This window comes from Rutidosis leptorrhynchoides, unplaced genomic scaffold, assembly GCF_046630445.1.
Source record: "Rutidosis leptorrhynchoides isolate AG116_Rl617_1_P2 unplaced genomic scaffold, CSIRO_AGI_Rlap_v1 contig367, whole genome shotgun sequence".
Taxonomy (NCBI): domain Eukaryota; kingdom Viridiplantae; phylum Streptophyta; class Magnoliopsida; order Asterales; family Asteraceae; genus Rutidosis; species Rutidosis leptorrhynchoides.
In genome coordinates this window covers 1-15,726 of record NW_027266605.1, presented here as the reverse complement: position 1 = coordinate 15,726, position 15,726 = coordinate 1, and the positions used below count along the sequence as shown (strand labels likewise).

General features: G+C 34.9%; 3 protein-coding genes and 1 pseudogene across 3 annotated transcripts; 3 read left to right on the top strand and 1 right to left on the bottom strand.

The window, feature by feature from the left end:
• Positions 1 to 4,054: 4,054 nt before the first annotated feature.
• Positions 4,055 to 8,026, top strand: LOC139883200 (ubinuclein-1-like). The gene is made up of 10 exons (XM_071867408.1): positions 4,055 to 4,234; positions 4,703 to 4,824; positions 5,677 to 6,253; positions 6,587 to 6,696; positions 6,754 to 6,886; positions 6,990 to 7,076; positions 7,300 to 7,404; positions 7,547 to 7,687; positions 7,798 to 7,845; positions 7,946 to 8,026. The coding sequence occupies exons 1-10, from the start codon at positions 4,055 to 4,057 to the stop codon at positions 8,024 to 8,026; spliced, it is 1,584 nt and encodes a 527-aa protein (XP_071723509.1).
• Positions 8,027 to 8,860: 834 nt separating this feature from the next.
• On the top strand, positions 8,861 to 10,168 carry LOC139883203 (RNA polymerase II transcriptional coactivator KIWI-like). The gene is made up of 4 exons (XM_071867412.1): positions 8,861 to 9,007; positions 9,088 to 9,193; positions 9,997 to 10,019; positions 10,109 to 10,168. The coding sequence occupies exons 1-4, from the start codon at positions 8,861 to 8,863 to the stop codon at positions 10,166 to 10,168; spliced, it is 336 nt and encodes a 111-aa protein (XP_071723513.1).
• Positions 10,169 to 10,690: 522 nt separating this feature from the next.
• LOC139883199 (NAD-dependent protein deacylase SRT2-like) lies at positions 10,691 to 13,515 on the bottom strand (annotated as a pseudogene).
• A 1,564-nt stretch (positions 13,516 to 15,079) lies between these two features.
• Positions 15,080 to 15,636, top strand: LOC139883202 (amino-acid permease BAT1-like; the record flags this gene model as incomplete). Its single annotated transcript, XM_071867411.1, has 3 exons — positions 15,080 to 15,142; positions 15,244 to 15,442; positions 15,518 to 15,636. Coding segments are annotated over exons 1-3 (381 nt in total), but the record flags the coding sequence as incomplete, so codon positions are not given.
• Between the last annotated feature and the right edge of the window lie 90 nt (positions 15,637 to 15,726).

Genomic DNA, 15,726 nt, shown 5'->3' with positions numbered 1-15,726 from the left:
GGATCGTTCATCATCAGGGTATGTTGATTAAATCAATTAAAGACTAATTTCTTTTAGATAGAAAGGGTTTTTTTTTTTTGTCCGAGAGGATTGTTGATACAACAACATATTCATCTTCATCTCGTGGTCCACATACGTAGAAATTGATGTGTTCTTCCAAGAAATCATTGTCATAGTCACTTTCATCTGAGAAGCATGTGTTATAAGATATGAATTTTCCTTTGTATTTGAAGAAGTTTGGACATTCGATTCTCAAGTGGCCATAACCTTTGCATTTGAACATTGTAGTTCTTTCCTTTCTTCTTCAAATGAACCTTTTTATTTTTCTTTATTTTCATAACTATTGAATTTTCTAGATATGAAGTTCTTTCAAAATGATTTTTTCAAAAAATTTGGTCAAGAATGCGAGAGTGATGACCTTTTCAACATCATATATTGTTTTCACGACCTGATTTGATGAGCTACCAGGTGTTTCAATTTTGAAAGCAAGATATCGATCTCCTTGATTTTTCTCGTCATGTGCTAGATTGATTTCATATGCATTAAGATTTTCAATGGTGTCTCTTAATTTTAAATCGTCTATATTATTGCTTTCCTCAATTGTCATTATTTTTTATGTAAATTTCTTTAGTACGGATCGAAGCAATTTGTTAACTAATACTTCATTTGATAATTTTTTTTCCTAGCATAAAACTTTCGTTCGCAATATCCAGGATTCTTGAATTGTATTAGGCAATGCTTTCAACTTCTCTAATTCTTAAATTTTTTAATCTTGTAGTTATATTTTAAAGATGTAAAATTTTTACCTTATTTGTTCTTTTTAGGGTTGTCTTAAGTGTTTCCCAAATAGCAAATAATGTTCTACATATCGAGATCATTTTGTTTATTTTTTCGTCTACTCCACATAGTACCATTGAGTATGACAATATTTCTCCTAGAAACCCTTTGTTCCCCCTCTATCTATTCTTGTTTGCTTTTCGGGAACGATTTATGCGAACTGTGGGGACAATCCAATAATGGGTATAACTTTCATTGTACTTATTTCTACTGATTCGAGAAAGATGATCATGATTGACTTCCAATAGCTATAGTTAGGTCTGCTTAGAAGTGGAGGCTTTATAACCGAGTTTCCTCTTCTCAACATCGGAGCCATCATAAGTTGATCTCACCAAATATCTTATGGTGTCCGCTCTCATATAAATTGTTGACGCGGGAGGCCCAACTTTTTCGTTTAACTTGTATTTATTCATTTCTTGACAACTGTCTTGACACCTTAATTGTAGCAAAAAATTCTAATTGACTTATTCTTTTGCATAAGCGAATGTAATAAGTTAACACTTATAAATTCACTCTTGTTTATTTTAAACAAAGATTGTTCGTTGATTAAATACTTTGATCCTACACTAATAACGAACAATTTTTTGACTCTTACACTTTTGTTTAACTTATTATGTGAATTACTGTCACGACTATTTTTATTGTTGCCTCTTTCGTTTTATACTTCTTATGTAACGGACTTTCACGACACTGTGAAGATTGACTCTCTTTTTTTGTACTTAATATGTAACTAACTGTCGCAACACAACGATTTGCGATGGACAGTTTAACTTGAAAGTTTATTTTAAGCAAATGATTGTTTTAATAACTGTGAGAGTGGAATCTTACATTAAGTAGATAAGAGAGAAGTGACGGCGAGGTATTGTTTTAACAACTGTGAGAGTCCCATCTTACATTTTTTAAATTTAATTATGTTATTTTAATTTTAATAAATTTAATTTCATACAAAATTATTTTGATTTTTAAAAATAGTAATCATCTCGCTCATTTTATTAAATTACTAGTATGATACCCGCGCGTTGACCCGGAATTAAAAAACTAATTGATTTTGTTTTGGAAAGAAAAAACAGCTATCTTCATCTTCGACATATCAAAAAGCTTAAGGTTTTAACAATTACGGACAATTTTGAAATTGGACAAAACATAGTAGTTTCTTTCATCAACAATATAACAGAATCGTAACACAAGTTTGTGGGATATAGAGCTTGAATGTCTTCTTGTATAAGAATGAAATGAAAAATATATCAAGTTACACACAGTACAAATTGTTGTAAGCATAATGCCTCGCAATGAAGTAGAATGTATAAGAAAAGCATCCATGCCTCACATTTTTTTGCACAAGAATTTATTGAGTAATCATTCTTTTTCTTGCTCACATATATTCTATAACCTCTATAATCTATGTTATCGGTTTCTGAATAATACATAGAAAGAGGAAGAAAATATAACAATACTAAATACAAACAAAGAATTAGGCTAGCCAATAAAAACTCTCTTGCACTTGCATATACAAATTATTAATGATTAAAGATTAGTTTTTGTTTTGGGAAGACCACAAGTCTCTCCACAGAGATCTTCGCGCTTGATGATGTAATGTGGGATTCTTACTCTTGATCATAAGCACATGATCAAATGAGCCTTCTAAACAATGTTTTTGATTGACAGAAAACATCCATTTGAACTTGCATGCTCCTTCAACGTGATGAGAAAATAATACAAACAAAAAAATTAGCCTAACCAATAATTAATAGGACATACTATATATATTAGTTTAATTAAAATCTGAGTCATAGTGTACTCACATGAAACAATATCGGCTTCTTCCATTTTGAGGTCCTCATAGCCAACTTCGAGATCTTTTAAATTTCTTTTAATCTTCTCCTCTTTCACTGTCTCGAATTTCATACCATCTAAAGGCCAAAACTCCCATTGTTGTTGTCCTAATCTATCATATGAGAATTTAGGTCTGTAAACTTAAAATAAGAAAGTACCATGTTATTATTCTAAAAAGAAAAACTCCTCAAACCCGTATTGCTTGATGTGGATCATAGACTTCATTTCTTATAAAGTATTAGATGATGATGACCACCAAAGGTATAATTCTCGCTATAAGTTTAGGAAATGAAAACAACAATTATTATTTGGCCAAGTTTTCATAGTGAATCTAACATAAACGCTAACCATAACGGGAACATCCCAAAAGGGAACGTCCGATGTTCTCTTTCAAGTTAAAGAGTATCTTAAACTCCATAAGTTCTCATTACACACCATGAACACAATTTCGACATCATTCCTCACAGCATAAATCTTAACTCCTCACTCAGATTTTTTCATTACACACCATGAACACAATACAAAGACTGTCTTGGATAAAAAAAGAATCAAATTATTACTGATTATTATAATCAAAATATATAATATTTGTTGAAGAATTGTGTCTATATTTATAAAAACCCTTAATTGCTAATCATCATACCTTTTTCATTTTTTATCACAACCATCACACTTTTTCATTTATATTTTTAAAGACATTTTATTTAATAGACAAAAGTAGAATTAAAAAAATTTAATTGGAAAATTCAACCTACTATCTAATATTGAGAGAGGGTCCATAATCTCCTAATTTTAAAAAGTCTATTTTAATAGTTTTTACTGGTTACAAATTTTAAATTTAATTAGCAAGGTGATTAGAATTTTCTCTTAACAATTTTAGTCCGACTTGATATTCAATAAAAAAAAAAAAATCTCTTTCAAACTTAAAAAAAAAAAAAAAAAAAAAAAAAAAAACTTTAGATTAAAAGGGGGAAATTATGACATTTGCTCACTCAAAAACAAAAGTACTGTATGTATTTTTTAAGGTTAAAAATAAAAATAATAAACGCTAGGAAAAAGAAAAATGTTGAAAAAAGAAATCCAAAAAATATTGATGGAATAGCAATAGAGAGCACGCTTCCTTCCTTCCCTCTCTAAATTGGAAGCAAACAAAAGCCTAAACTGAATCCCAAATACCATACCACCCACCACCAGCAGCTAGTTATTAGTGCATAAGTTGCAGGAAAACCTAAAAATGGTTTCGATTTTTGTCACAATTTGATGCCTTTCTTCCGATTCTCTACAATCCCCAATCTTATTTTATCATCATATTAATACCCACCTCTCTTTTCATTCCCCCCTTTGGATCACACCTCAAATTCTTTGATTGATTGCTTAATTTTTCATGGAGTTTGGTGACGGAGACCCTGGTTCTTCTTCATCTTCCCATTCTTGGTTGATGGGTCCAAGGCAGAGGTTTGACATTGAGCTGAGGCCAGGTGAGACGACAATAGTTTCATGGAAGAGGTTGGTCAAAGACGCAGTAAACAAAAAAAGTCCACCATTGACCGCCACCGATGCGCAGGTCAGATTTTTATTCAAAACCCCATTTCTGCATTCGCTTTTTTTGTTGCTTTCATATCTGGGTTTTCTTCAAGTTGCATGCTTTTTCTCAGTTTATGTATTGGAAGTGGACGAAATTTGTTAATTGTGTATACCGTTAGCCGGGTTTGTGCTGTTGACATATTTTTTTTACCTCGCTGTTGATTTAGAGCTTGTATGTGGATTATCAATTAGTTATTTGTTGGTGAATTATACACATTGTATGTGTGAGCTGTAACTTGTTTAGTTGATCAGCATTTGGAAATTTTTGCATTTAAAAGTACATTACTGAGCTTTACACTGAATGAGAAACTGTGTGGCTACAATTAGAAACTTTCCCGCTCTGCAGGGTTTTTATTCCATGTAAATTCTATAACAGTGCATGCCTTATAAGCCAAGGCTATAGTATGCTATAGATTATAGACACAATTCTGTTCTTAAATCAACTCAGGCTGTTAGTGTTCATCGTAAGTATTGGCCATGCGTCTTGCATGTAATAATGGTCAGCAATGAAGCGATTTCTGATTTTAAGCTTTTAATGAACTTCTGTATGGCTGTTGTCATGTCCAATGGGTTAGCATGAAAATTTACATAGCTCAACTTCTTTGTTTCCATTGCGTCATTTTTGTTTCCATAATTTGATGTTTAGTTGAAATTTCTGTCTTTCTACTAATTGTTTCTATGGCCTCACAGCATTTACCATAATTTGATGTTTAATAAATTTGTGTCTTATTAATAGTGGTTCTGTTTGAATTATAACCACTGCTTATATCTCTTTACCTTATGGAATCCCAGTTTATTTTATTACTGATTACAATGGTAAATTGGTCATCTGTGCCCACTTTGCATTGTGCTAAATAAGTGGAAGGGTTCAAAGCTTATTTATGGAAGTGCCCTAGATGTCTTAAAAGTATCTTGGAATTATGGTTGTTATCTAAGGAAACTTGCTTTCATACAATTCATGTATACCCCCGTCCCCATCTGCTTCTCAATATTTTGCATGTAAATGTAATGCATGTAAAGAATTGACAACCATTTTGGGACAAAGGTAATATTTACTAACGTAACAACTGGAATCATCCTTTATTTATTTGCTAGAACCAATCAACCACATAACCCATGCTCTATTCTAGTGCTGTCAAAGCATAATCTTGTTTGTTTTCACAGATGCATTTATATATTTATTAGATGATATTTTTAAACACGCTTTGTTGCCTACTGCACAGGGTAAACGCCTTCAACATTTTGGACAGAATACTCGTATCATAGATAACGGGAGTGTGGAACACACGTGAGTTACTTTTTTACCTTTACGTAGAATTATATTGATCAGGATTATTTATTTCACCTTTTCTTTCCCCATCATTTCTCTCATCAAAGCATTCCGGTTTAAGAATCTAACATTCGGTTATGTTTGCCCTGAAGTGAATTTATCTCTTCCGTGAATCAACAAGTGAAAAGGAGAAGGAAAAATACTGCAAAATTGCTACACAATGGCGAAGATGATTTATCCAATAACCACGTCAAATTGGATCTGAATAGTGCAGCAAGGATGTCCCATGGTTTAGCTACAAGTAGTGATTGGCATGGTGATGTGAAAGCGGAGCACCCAAACAACTGTCGCTCTCTTATATCGGCGTCTGAAAATGATGTTGTGGATACTGGCATTAAATTGGAGCATTCATCATCTTTTGGTATCCAAAACAGGGATGCTTCTCTATATTCATATTCAAAAGATATTGAAGAACAGGGAACTGGGACTGACACATGTGGCAGGGAGTCGGAAAATGTTGAGAACCTTGCCACTGAATTAACTAGTGATACACATAGAAAACATCAGAATAAAAGTGCTCCTAAAGACATTGAGCAAGAAGCCAGAAGATTGATGGAAGAAATTGCTGCACTGGAAATCTTCCGCAACGCTTCAATTAAAGAGAAAACTGAAACTAGGGAGCTCCCTGACCTTAATATTTCAGCAGAACCTGTTCCCTTGCAACCAATGGTAGGTGTTATTTTGGAAAAAATAAAAATTGAAGTTGCATTTCTTCTTTTCCATAATGCTTTGGCATAATAAAGGAATCTGTTAATTAAAATGCAATACCTCTTATTAGAAATGCCAGTCTTTGCTAACATGATATCACTTCAAAATTGCATTTTGCTTCTCATTTCTTGTTTACTAAAATTCAATGAACAATTATTCCTTTAGAATGAGCTTTATATGATGCTTGAAACTTTAAACTATTTTGGTTAGGTAGATCATGGTTTCTTTAAATTGTTGAACAAATCATATTGTGCTGAAAATTGCATTTCTCTGCTTTGTACGTTTTGTGTGCAGAAAACTGCATCGATGACTCCAACTTCCAAGGATTCTTCTGTTTTGAGACCAAAAGGTACCATGCTTGAGAGGGCAATCAGGGAGTTGGAGAAAGTGGTTGCAGAACGTGAGTTTGCCCCTATCCTTAAAAAACTTTTTTGAATGTTTAATTTTTTTTGTTTTTACAGTGACATCAATTTTACTTTAGCAGTGAGACCATCCAATATGGATCTTAACGATCTCGAGACTTCACCTGTTGCTATGAAGAAAAGATTACCCACAGAAGTCAAACAGAAGTTGGCTAAAGTTGCTAGACTAGCGGTATGAAGACATTCTTTCTAATTGAGTTTCTGTAGTATGATTTTTGTTTATGCATGTTTACCACCGTTGAGCTAATTGATCAATATCTCCGTGATTATTGCAGCAGTCCAGCCAAGGAAAAATATCTGAGGAATTAGTTAACCACCTTATGAGCATTCTTGGACATTTAGTGCAGCTAAGGACACTGAAGGTAATTAATTTGGAAGAAAGTGAATACTGATACATCATTTTCTTCAGGGATCATTTCAAAGTTTGTCGACAATAGTTATCCTATCTGGTGCTTAATTTTATTGCATTTTGTTGTGAGATTCTTTCAAATGAGATGCTATTTTAATTGCTCTGCCATTATATTCATGGCTGGTTGTATCTGCAGAGTTTTGATGGTTTATCTCCATTTCCCCTTCTTTATACAGAGAAACTTGAGAGACATGGTGTCGCAGGGATTATCAGCAAAACGAGAGAAAGCGGATAGGTTTCAACAGATTAAGAAGGAAGTTGCTGAAATGATTGAATTGAAGGTTTGGTGATAGTCCCCTTTGTACTATACTAAAATATACTTCAGAAATGTAGAGTCATTAACTGAAACTTCTAGCAGTACTGGATTATATAAGCAAATGACCATATATATGTTCTTTATGCAATTTCGTAACTTTTTCTCAGGGATCTTTGCAAGGATGTGCGTCGTCTGGTATTTTCACTGAAGTAGTTGGGACGGAACAAAAAGTGGCCATTACAGAAAATTTTGTTATGGACAATGAAATGGAGGATAAAATTTGTGATCTTTACGACCTATATGTTCAGGTGTAGATATCATATTACACCAAATTTATACCGCTTTTGAATATTGATTGATAGTTTTGATTCCTTGTTTTTCTAGCTGCTCACGAAATTTCCTATGATTGTCTCTCTAGGGGATGGATGAAGATAAAGGCCCACAAATTAGAAAGCTTTATGTAGAGGTACTATACTTGATTTTTCCACCAGTCGTTCCTTTTTTGTATGACGACATATTAAGACAAATGAGAAGAATTTGCTTTTATTTGTTGTTTGGGTTTCCAGCTTGTAGAGTTGTGGCCAATTGGAGCCATGGATAAGCATCAAATAAAAGATGGTATCCGTAGAGCAAAGGAGCGGCCGTAGGGCATTGTACGATCATCAAAATGTGAGTATTTTAGTTTACTCTTAAATAGTAGTAACCGTGTCTACTATTGGAGAGTTGCTGCTTAGCTCGAGTGTTTTTTTTAACTTATAGTTACATGAAAATGTGAGAAAGAGGAAGTTAACTCCAAGAAAGAATAATAATGGTTGTGGAGAAGCAAGTTCAGTTGCACTAGAAGAAGCTTCTGTGTTAGAGAGAAGATTACTCAATCCAACAGCCATGACTTAGCTTCTTGTGATAAATTGATTACTGGTCAAACTGGTGTCGGTAATGTTATTTCTAATAGATCAATTTATGAGCTTTAGATACTTGATTCATCATTCTGTAAATGAATTACTGAATGAATACCAACTTATTTCTCCCACTAAATTAAGAAAATTTCTGATTTCAATTTTCAATTGTAATTTTTTTATTGTTTATTTAATAACGCTTACTTTAATATTCCTTTGCATCATTGTAATTGGCCGGGTGCATAGCCCGATTCGTTTGGTTTGACGAACTCTACGTGCCCCGCTCGTCATTTACAAATCGTCGGGTCGTCAAACTGTTTACCGAATTGAACCAAATGGTCAACTCTTTGAGTTGACTCGCTCGAGTTGCAAAATCTGGACTTGTGTTTTTAGTCCCGTTATTATGTAAAAAAAACTGAAATTGGTCCTAATTTTCTTTCTCATGAAATTGGCCCAAATGCCAATTCTTAAACTCGAAGCGGCCCAAACCCAAACCCCTCCAAATTTCCAAAATACATCACTCAAGTCAAGTCTCATTTATTCACAGTTAATTTTGATTGTTGGATTCAATTGAAAACGAAAAGAATGTCAGGAAGAGGGAAGCGAAAAGACGGTGAAGAGTACGGTTCCGGTGACGACGCCGGTGCTCGTCCATCGCATCCCAAGAAGCCATTTAAGTCTTCAGTCGCCGACGACGACGATGACAACTCTGACGCTGTCGTCGTTTGTGAGGTACGTTACTTGGATTCAATGCTGGTTATAGTGTAATAAACCCTCATTAGAGTATACTAAATGTGTTATCTTTTTTGCAGTTATCGAAGAACAAAAGAGTCTCAGTGAAGAATTGGCAAGGTAAAGTTTGGGTCGACCTTCGTGAATTTTATGTGAAAGATGGAAAGACGCTACCTGGCAAGAAAGGTAAACTAACTTTTCACCTCGAGGAAATAACATAAACTCAGTCCTTTTTCTGTATTCTGTTTGAAATATGGTTGTGGGTTTAGTTATTGATGCGTGATTTCAGTATTTTGCCTAATATCTTCACAGCTTCCGCTGGGTAAAGGCTGGCTTAGCCGATTCGTAGTTAAATAACCATATTATGACTAGCGAATAACTTTTTTAAAATATGTGTGGAAGTTTGGTGAACCCTCAAGCTTGCTGTCATGCTAAGCATCCATTTTACTTTGTATTTCTATACACTAGGTGGAATTGTACAAATGATGTCCCTAATTTACTGGCCTATTTGGGCTAGTTATCTCTTTTTTTGTATGTGTCCATCGGAAGACCCAAATATGCATAACCATTGCCCAACTGTATCCATTTATTGGTGCTCTTTCCATTCTTAATCGGCAATGGAAGAATTTTAGAGACGTTAGGACTTGTTTATTGATTAGCTTCTTTTACAAAGAACATGCCTTATTATCATGGCATTGAAGTTTTGGAGGGAAGAAGGTTTCTTTGCAGTTTGTACCATGTGCAAAAACCTGAACTCTTGTCCTTTCTGTTCTCATACTTGTGAATTATAGAGAAAGTTTCACATGTTAATTACATCTCAGTTCTGGATCCTGAATATAGAACGATCTTGTCCGTCAGCAAAAATAAGTTTTCCTGCATTTTTTGCATCATTTTTACCTGAAAGTGAATAACTGTGGACTGCTTTAGATTTTTTACCCAGTGTGACGTGAATCGTGATTTAATTATTCTGAACGTTGTTTTCATTTCAGGTATAACTATGAATCTGGATCAGGTATGTGTTTGAGATTCAATGACTTCATTTTTGATTTTTCATCAACGATGGAGAGAAATTGACTTGCAATGATACGCCCTTTCCTGCAGTGGAACATTCTTAGGGATCACGCTGAAGAAATTGACAAGGCAATGGCAGAGAGTTCTTAGAAGTCGCCTTTATATCTCTGTTACGAAGAGGATGTTTCTCGTAATTCTGTGAAGTTGATTTAGGTTGTCAGATTTTAATGTACTTTTCCAGCTATGACATGGATTATCTGGATCATGTGTAGTCGCCAATTTTACGCCACCTTTGGGATTATCTTTTGAAAAAATGGATGGCAACTATCTTTTAGTTTTCTTCATTCCTTCCTTTTTTATGCATTTCCTAGGTCATTGCTTCTCAAATCTCTGCACGTATCATTTCGTCTTTTTTTTTTTTTCTTCAAAAAAAATGTTCAAAGATAGGTCCGTTGCTCAATCAGAAACGGAGTCTGGGAGAAAGGAAGATTCTTATTCATTAAACATTACAACAAATGTGCCCTCAAAATTCTGTTCCTTGAATAGATGTCCCTTTTCTATTTATACATTTGTATGCACTTCTCTATTTATATACGAGATGAGATGACAAACTCCTTTACGCCAGGATAAAATTACACCCACCAGCTGAATACAATAACCCACAAATATTTTTCACCATTGAAGAGATGGGACACAGAGCGATCCTACATCAAGCAATCTCGGAAGTATCTGTGAAATAACCAATATCAACATGAATATCTGCTCAAAAAAGTACAAAAGTACTTGCAAGTTGATTAGAACCAATTATAACTCTCCTACTCGTGCATTGATTTTTAGGTTCACCAGATCATCGGCTCTCGTCTTTCCCTATATTTACAATTGTAATAGCAGCTTCAGCCTCACGAGCAGCTCTGCAAAATTTAATTTATCGATAAATGAAATACATGATTAACTTCAAGCATTTCCGGAAGTGAAAGACAAAACACGCCCTTGATAAGACGATAAGCCGACATGGTCATAAGAGATGATCCTAGGACAAAGAAAGGCATCACATTCTCTGGAAACTTCCATTGCTTTATCAGCTCTGTCCTTGGGGACATTATCACCAAAGAAGACGACCTTCAAAAAGTACAACAGGAAGAGAGATTCATAATAATACCAAACAAAAGGCTGAAATTTTTCAGACAAAATGAAGACTTACGTCAGGTTTAAGCACTCTGTTGCATTTTTCACAAGTAGGAATGTGAAACTCTTCCTCCCAAAACTTTTCATCAATCTCAATATCACCATCTGGCCTATGCTTCATGCCAAAGCTCTTGTCTGAACCAGGGTTGCCATGGTCCAATCTCTCAATAGCTGCTGCCCACTGATGTAAAACACATTACTTGACTACAATTCCGCGTAATAATCCAAAGTGAAGATGAAAATCCTAGGTTGTTCCAGACTCTATTTTATATCTTATCAATTAACATACAGATTAATACTGGAATATATGAACTTTAATGGAGTGTCTCACTTCTTTGGTCCAGAAAAATGTCATAATATAGAAGAACCTGACCAGAACTAAGGAACCAAAAGCCAATCACGTAAGGAGATTTGCCAAGTTCAACCGGTCTAACTTCAACATTTGATTCTAAAGTTTCAGAAATATTGTATGAATATATACTCCAATAGATTCTATTAATTTAATATGAAATCAGGAAGAACTAAAGAGAAAATAACTAACCTTAGGATTTAAGGCTTTCACACCCTCCTGGAATATATTCCGGCAAAAAGAAAATCCACAATCTAGACAAATAACAGTATATGCAGTTCCATGAATTTCAAGGGGGTTGCTACCAGCACGATGATGCAACCTGAAAAAAGAACATATAAAGATTAATGTCTACTGGAAGCTTAACTAGTTTATTTTAGTCACCCAATTGACATCAAATAGAATTTACCTGTCAACATTCTGGGTAATCATGAAAGATATCCTTCCAGCATTTTCTAGAGATGCTAATGCAGTATAACCTGCACCGGGCTGTGCTGCAGTGAACCGTCGCCATCCGGCATAACTCCGTGCCCAATATCGCCGACGGGCCCGAACTGATCTAACAAACTCCTGTCAACATTCTGGGTAATCATGAAAGATATCCTTCCAGCATTTTCTAGAGATGCTAATGCAGTATAACCTGCACCGGGCTGTGCTGCCGTGAACCGTCGCCATCCGGCATAACTCCGTTCCCAATATCGCCGACGGGCCCGAACTGATCTAACAAACTCCTGTCAACATTCTGGGTAATCATGAAAGATATCCTTCCAGCATTTTCTAGAGATGCTAATGCAGTATAACCAGCACGGGGCTGTGCTGCAGTGAACCGTCGCCATCCGGCATAACTCCGTGCCCAATATCACCGACGGGCCCGAACTGATCTAACAAACTCCTGCTCGTTGGGTATACAATAAAGATTAAGCCAGTCTCTTTGACAAGATCTTATCTTTGTTTCCATTTTCTTTTAACTTGAATCAAATAAGAAGATCGAAACGATGCATTACATGATTTTAAATCACCTGATGGGTTGTAGGTTTAAAACCCGAGCTGTATGCTCCATTTGGGCTGCAAATCAAAGGTATACCAAATTACCAATAGTAAAGGATCCTTCACTTGCCTTTTCTACTCAGGACAACATAAAAGAAGGCAGAGATTTACTGGGGGAAAAAAACCTTGCTTGAGAAAAATATAATCTTAAGAAAGGCCCAAGTCAAACCTTCTGTAATCAGGAATTCCAGACTCTGTGCTCATTCCAGCTCCGGTCAGCACGGTTAGCTTAGTACTGCAAATAAAGGGAAACTCCGTAAGAGAACTAAAGTATGCCAGAAGTGTCCAAATATAAACTTTTCATCACATTTAGGCATCCCAATTACAAAGAGTATGAAAATAAAATATCAACCTTTGGTCGAAAAATTGGTAAAAGAAGGTCAATATCTTTCATGCTAGGTGGGTCTGCATTGGGAACCATCTTCTTGTCTCTCAAATATTGAAGGTGGGGTTTTCTTCATTTACATGGTTGAGGCCAGGGACCAAAACCCGACACGCTGTTTGCACAACTTTAACAGTTGAACCCTGGAAAGATATCGCATTTCTTCCTTTGCTACTCAGTTGGAAATATCTATACAATCCCATATGCACAAGCACAAAAATGAAAAGGATAGGAATCAGCTATGGAGCTATACAATGTACTTGATACGTATTTCAATGCAGCTAAAGAAGCAGTGGTTTGCAATTCACAAACTTTATTCCGAAACTTACTTACCGGTCACAACTCTTCTGAAAAATCCTAATGTAGTCCTTGATATCTGCATAAAGAGCAAACAAATTTATTACTCCATCCGTCCCAACTTAGATGGTAATATAAACATAATTTTTTATTCCAAATTAAATGTAAATTTTGACAAATTTAAGGAACAGTAATTATATTTTTTCCTTATACCCTCACTACCTTCACCTTCACCATTTTTACTTTTTTATTCTCTCTCACCAATTTTACTATCTTCATCTACATATCTTTATGAGGATTTTTAGTCCATACAATCATAATTATAATGAAAATTAACTAAAAAACATGTTTTGTTGGTTTGTGTGAAATTCCTTAAATTAACGTCTAATTTGAGATGGAGAGAATATGTAATCCAACTATTAAATGCTTATACATACATTGACTAATGATAACAAACCACAAATGAATTAGATAACTTATTAGTCATAACTCTGCAATTCACTAATAATAAATGACAGAAGTAGACAAAAAGATATAAAATATTATTGGAATTCACCATCTGAAATAAATCACTTTGATTAGAAACATCTAAGCTATACAAAATCAAAATCAATTCAGAGAGAGAGAGATAACAGGCAATGAAGGTGAACGGAGGAGCATTTTGAATAGGATTCAGTGAATTTGCTTCGATGAAATTCAATTAAGAGAAGACAACCAAGATGAGAAATGCTTTAATAACAGCTCGTCAGCCTGAGCTGAGCCTCGATTTTTCCGGTTGGGTTTAATTCAGTTCGTCTGTGGGGATATTGGAGCTTGGTGGAGCCTTTTGCACCACAAGTTCTCTACTTTATTGAAAATGTACCAAATTGAACAATTAGAAAAAGTTACATTTTACCCTTAATTATAATATTATACCAAATTAGTCCACAGACAGCCCATTAGAAGGTGTTCATTTCATTCAAAACAACAAAACAATACATACATAGTAAAAGGGCTTGACTTAAATTTCTTCATCTTCTAGTCCGAAACGAAAGCACAGGGTCAGCTCTCCAACCACTCTGTTTATTCTGAATTTAACTTGTTTGTTCTTGGTCTAATAAAAAGTGGGTGCTTTTCAAGAGATTTCCATTTTTGACAAAAAGCTAACTTTTTTTTGCGTTCTTCATTTAATCTGAGTGTAATTCAATGTTATTTTTTCACCATCTCTCTATGAAAATTCTCGCGAAAGATCAAATGTTAATGCTATTTCGGCATTGCAATAGAACACCTTCAAGTAAACTCAATTCCTTATACGTGTAACATACGTGTATGATATGATAATTAATTTATAATGATCCCACTTGTAGTTATATGATCCGGAGGTTGTGGAAAAAGAGAATTTAAATTTTAAAAAAAAACCCTTATTGAAGACAAGTCAATAGTCAAAACATGTGATTTTCATTCAAATGAAAGTGACAGATTCAGATATTGCCAACGAGATCAATAAATCAGAAAAACATCATCCCCCAATTGGACTCTAGTGTTTCCATGGGTCAACGCCAGTTATTTATGGAAAGAAGCAAAGCAAACAACGTGCTACGAAATTTCAACAATGGCTGTATAGTCAATCCGGCCACTCCCTGTCCATAACATTAGTTTAATGCTAAAAGTATCTCCATTTAACAGATCCCAGCTTCATTCATTCCTAAGTTGGATTGGACGACGACTTAAAACTCCCAGACGAGGAAATAATATATGATCAGAAACTGATAAATTGCTTGGTGTGGTGAGTGAAACAGCCAAAAGCAATTTTATTCAAGAAATGGATTCTGCAGAGAAAAGGCTCAATGAATTGGGTTACAAGCAGGAACTAAGAAGAGAGATGGTAATCCTAAAGGATCCTAATTTAAACTAAAATTTCTCCATAATTTCTTTCTAGATGTGCTGATATATATTCTGTCTTGTTTTTTTTTTTCCAATTTGCAGACTCTATTCAAGACTCTGGCAATCTCATTTTCGACGATGACACTCTTCACCGGGATCACTCCATTGTATGGTTCAAGCCTACTCTATGCTGGTCCAGCTAGTCTTGTCTGGGGATGGGTTGTCGTTTCATTCTTCACTTGGTTTGTCGGAATCGCCATGGCCGAGATCTGCTCCTCTTTTCCGGTTAGTCCCTTTTTCAGTTTTCTTGCTCTCAAAATTTAAATCCTTTTTGTCGACGATATGTACTAATTTCAATATCACTTAACGAAAACAGACTACTGGTTCTCTTTACTTTGGGCTGCTCATTTAGCTGGTCCGAAATGGGGTCCTTTTGCATCATGGTGTTGTGCTTGGCTGGAAACTATAGGACTCGTTGCCGGAATAGGAACTCAGGTTAGTAGATTCTTAGTCGTGACTTCACTTTATCCATCTCTTAATTTTTTTTGGGATTCTTATCTCTCTTTTTTGGACTCGAAGGCATAT